Source organism: Aptenodytes forsteri, unplaced genomic scaffold, assembly GCF_000699145.1.
Source record: "Aptenodytes forsteri isolate BGI_AS27 unplaced genomic scaffold, ASM69914v1 Scaffold321, whole genome shotgun sequence".
Lineage (NCBI taxonomy): Eukaryota > Metazoa > Chordata > Aves > Sphenisciformes > Spheniscidae > Aptenodytes > Aptenodytes forsteri.
This window is the reverse complement of record NW_008795030.1, coordinates 2,119,284-2,121,771: the sequence shown is the minus strand read 5'-3', so window position 1 is coordinate 2,121,771 and position 2,488 is coordinate 2,119,284. Positions and strand designations below refer to the sequence as shown.

General features: G+C 60.0%; 1 protein-coding gene across 1 annotated transcript in view; it reads left to right on the top strand.

Annotated features, from left to right (window-relative positions):
- The window catches only part of LYPLA2 (lysophospholipase II), a 7,589-nt gene that overhangs the window by 2,045 nt on the left and 3,056 nt on the right, over window positions 1-2,488 (top strand). Inside the window, exons 2-4 of the mRNA XM_009276244.2 lie at window positions 679-784; window positions 1,633-1,664; window positions 2,339-2,404. Coding sequence (XP_009274519.1) covers window positions 707-784; window positions 1,633-1,664; window positions 2,339-2,404 — 176 coding nt within the window. The 5' untranslated portion in view covers window positions 679-706. The remainder of the gene's footprint in view (window positions 1-678; window positions 785-1,632; window positions 1,665-2,338; window positions 2,405-2,488) is intronic.

Below are 2,488 nucleotides of genomic sequence, written 5' to 3'. Positions count from 1 at the left end.
CCCTCGTGCTGGCAGGAGGCCGTTGCGGTGGGGACAGCGGCGGTGGCCCTGGCTGGCTGCCCGGCGGGGAGGGACAGGGATGGCCTCGCTGGGGGGGGGGCGCAGGCTCTGGGAGGCAGCGCGGGGCTGGGTCTCAAGCCAGCGCCTGAACGCTCCGGTTTATCCCCAGCCGGCTCCATAAAAAAGGGCTGGACCTTTTATTAGTGCTGTAAAGCCTTGTGCTGTTGCCTGCTGCGTGCCGAGGGCTGGCGTTTCCTGCTTCCCCATCGGAGCAGATGTGGGTCAGGCTCCTCCTCGGCTCCGCTGGCAGCCGGGAAGGGATGCTGAGGCTGCGCGCCGCCCGGCCGCCCTCTGCCCACGTCGTTACAGTCACAGAAATAACTTTGGCTTTGAGGTGTAACAGAAAGAGCTAATTTTAACGCTTCCAACACCCCACACGCGCATCCCCACTCGCACGCATCTGGTGCTGCGACGTGGGAAGCATTTTCTGCTTCCTGGCTCTCCGGCGTTGAGAGGCCAGGGATGGAGCAGGGCTGTCCCAAGGGCTTAAACATCAAAGACTTCAGGTACTCTTTGATTTTCCCCCAAATAGCTGGTCCCTCTGGAGCAAATTGTTGCAGGGGGGAGAGGGGGGAAGGGAGTATTTTCCTACCTTACCTTTGTCCCTCTGTCCCGCAGGTGCCAGTGTCTGAGTCCCTCTCGGTGTATGTGTGGTAACAACATGTCTGTCCCCCTCCTCGCTGATGCAGTGACTGTCTCAGGGGCAGAGCGGGAGACTGCCGCGGTAAGGGCCCGGACCCCTCCTGCCTCACCTCCTCCTTCCCTTTTAGCAGCCTTGAAGATAAGGAGCTGCTTCCCTGGGGTTCGGAGGGGCCGGGAGCTGAGCCCGTAATCCCTCAGCTCTTCAGATGTACATCTTGGTGCATCAAAGGGGGATGCAGGACCAGCGAGCTCTTGTCTTGCTGGGGAAGAGTAACCGTCCTTTCGGCTGGGCTGTTTGTTACTGGTGCTCGGCCCAGTGTGGAGGCAGTCTCACAGCTAGGCTTGACCCGCAGGGAAGTCGGTGGGAGTTGGATCTGATTTGGCTATTAAAGCTTTTAAAAGCAAATCCCCCAAAGAAAATCCTCTGTCCTTCCCTGGGGCCCCACAGGCTGCCCTCCCTCTGCTCCCTGTCGCTGAGGGGCTGCTCAAGTCTTAGATGAAAAGCCCGTAGAGATGGGTTTTGTGAGTCCTTGGCAAGCTCGGCCTCCGCTCAGCGTGGTGCCGCGCAGCCTGGCGGGACGATCCATCGCTCCCTGGCCCTCTGCTATGTGGTGCCGCGCAGCCTGGCGGGACGATCCGTCGCTCCCTGGCCCTCTGCTACGCTGGGCAGCCGAGGGGCCGACGACGCCCACGAACCTGGCTGTGACAGCAGGCTCTGTGGCATGATGATGTGCCTGTTCCACCCATCCGTCATGCTCAAAGCTGTAGAGGCGTGTCATTAGCATCGGCTAATTTCTGCCTGTTTGAGTCTCCTCTAGTTAGTGACTAAGTGGCCTTTTGCCGCCTCCCCGCGAGCTCAGCCCTGCCTCTCTCCCAGGGCACCGGCTGTCGCACCAGCTAATTCTTTTGTTTTTCTGCTTAATTTAACAGGTCATTTTTTTACATGGCCTTGGAGACACGGGGTGAGTATTCCTGGAGCCTGGCTCTGGCTGTGACGCGTGGTTTGCTGAATGCGGGCCCGGGCGTTTGCTGCGAGCGCCGGTGCTGCTCTCCCCAGGGGCAGCTCCGAGATTTGTCTGGGGCTTTGAGCTCGGTCCAATAGCCGTGCCTGCGCCACCCTCACAGGGAATCGCCGGCCAGCAGCTGTCTGCACTTGAATATTTATGATCCTGGCAGCCCCCCGCCTCCTGCGGGTTTGATTTTCTGCTTTCTTTAAGGCAAGCAGATAAGCACTGCGGTTTTTCCAGTCCTTGGGAGTTGGGTTGTGTCTACGCGAGCGCACCTCTCTAATGTGCAAGGCCGCCTTAGAGGACAGCGTGAGATACAGCAGTAACGAAAGGCTTCTCCCCGCACAGGAGATTCTCCCTCCTCCCTTGCTGATAGCAGCTCCCCTGCCTCCAGCTGCGGGGCTTTGTGTGCTGCCTTTGCCCTGCCGCAGAGGAGATCTGTGCCGGGGATTCACGTTGGGATTCAGGCTGCTGGGGTGGGCAGGACCTGGTAAAATAACGCTGGAGCAGGGGCAAGGGGCCAGCAGCCTTGGGGAAAACCTGTCCTTGGGGGAAATCCCTCACCTTCGCCAGCATCCTCCAAAATGCTAAGGCAAGCCTTGAACTCCCTCCTCTCCCTCTCTCCCCAGGCACAGCTGGGCTGACGCTCTCTCCTCCATCCGCCTCCCCTACGTGAAATATATTTGCCCTCACGCGTAAGTGCCGTCCTTGCTTCGGGAAGGGCCTTGGGGGGGGCCTGAGGGGGGCTGTGAGGCCGGTGCCCGCTGCCAAGAGTGTTT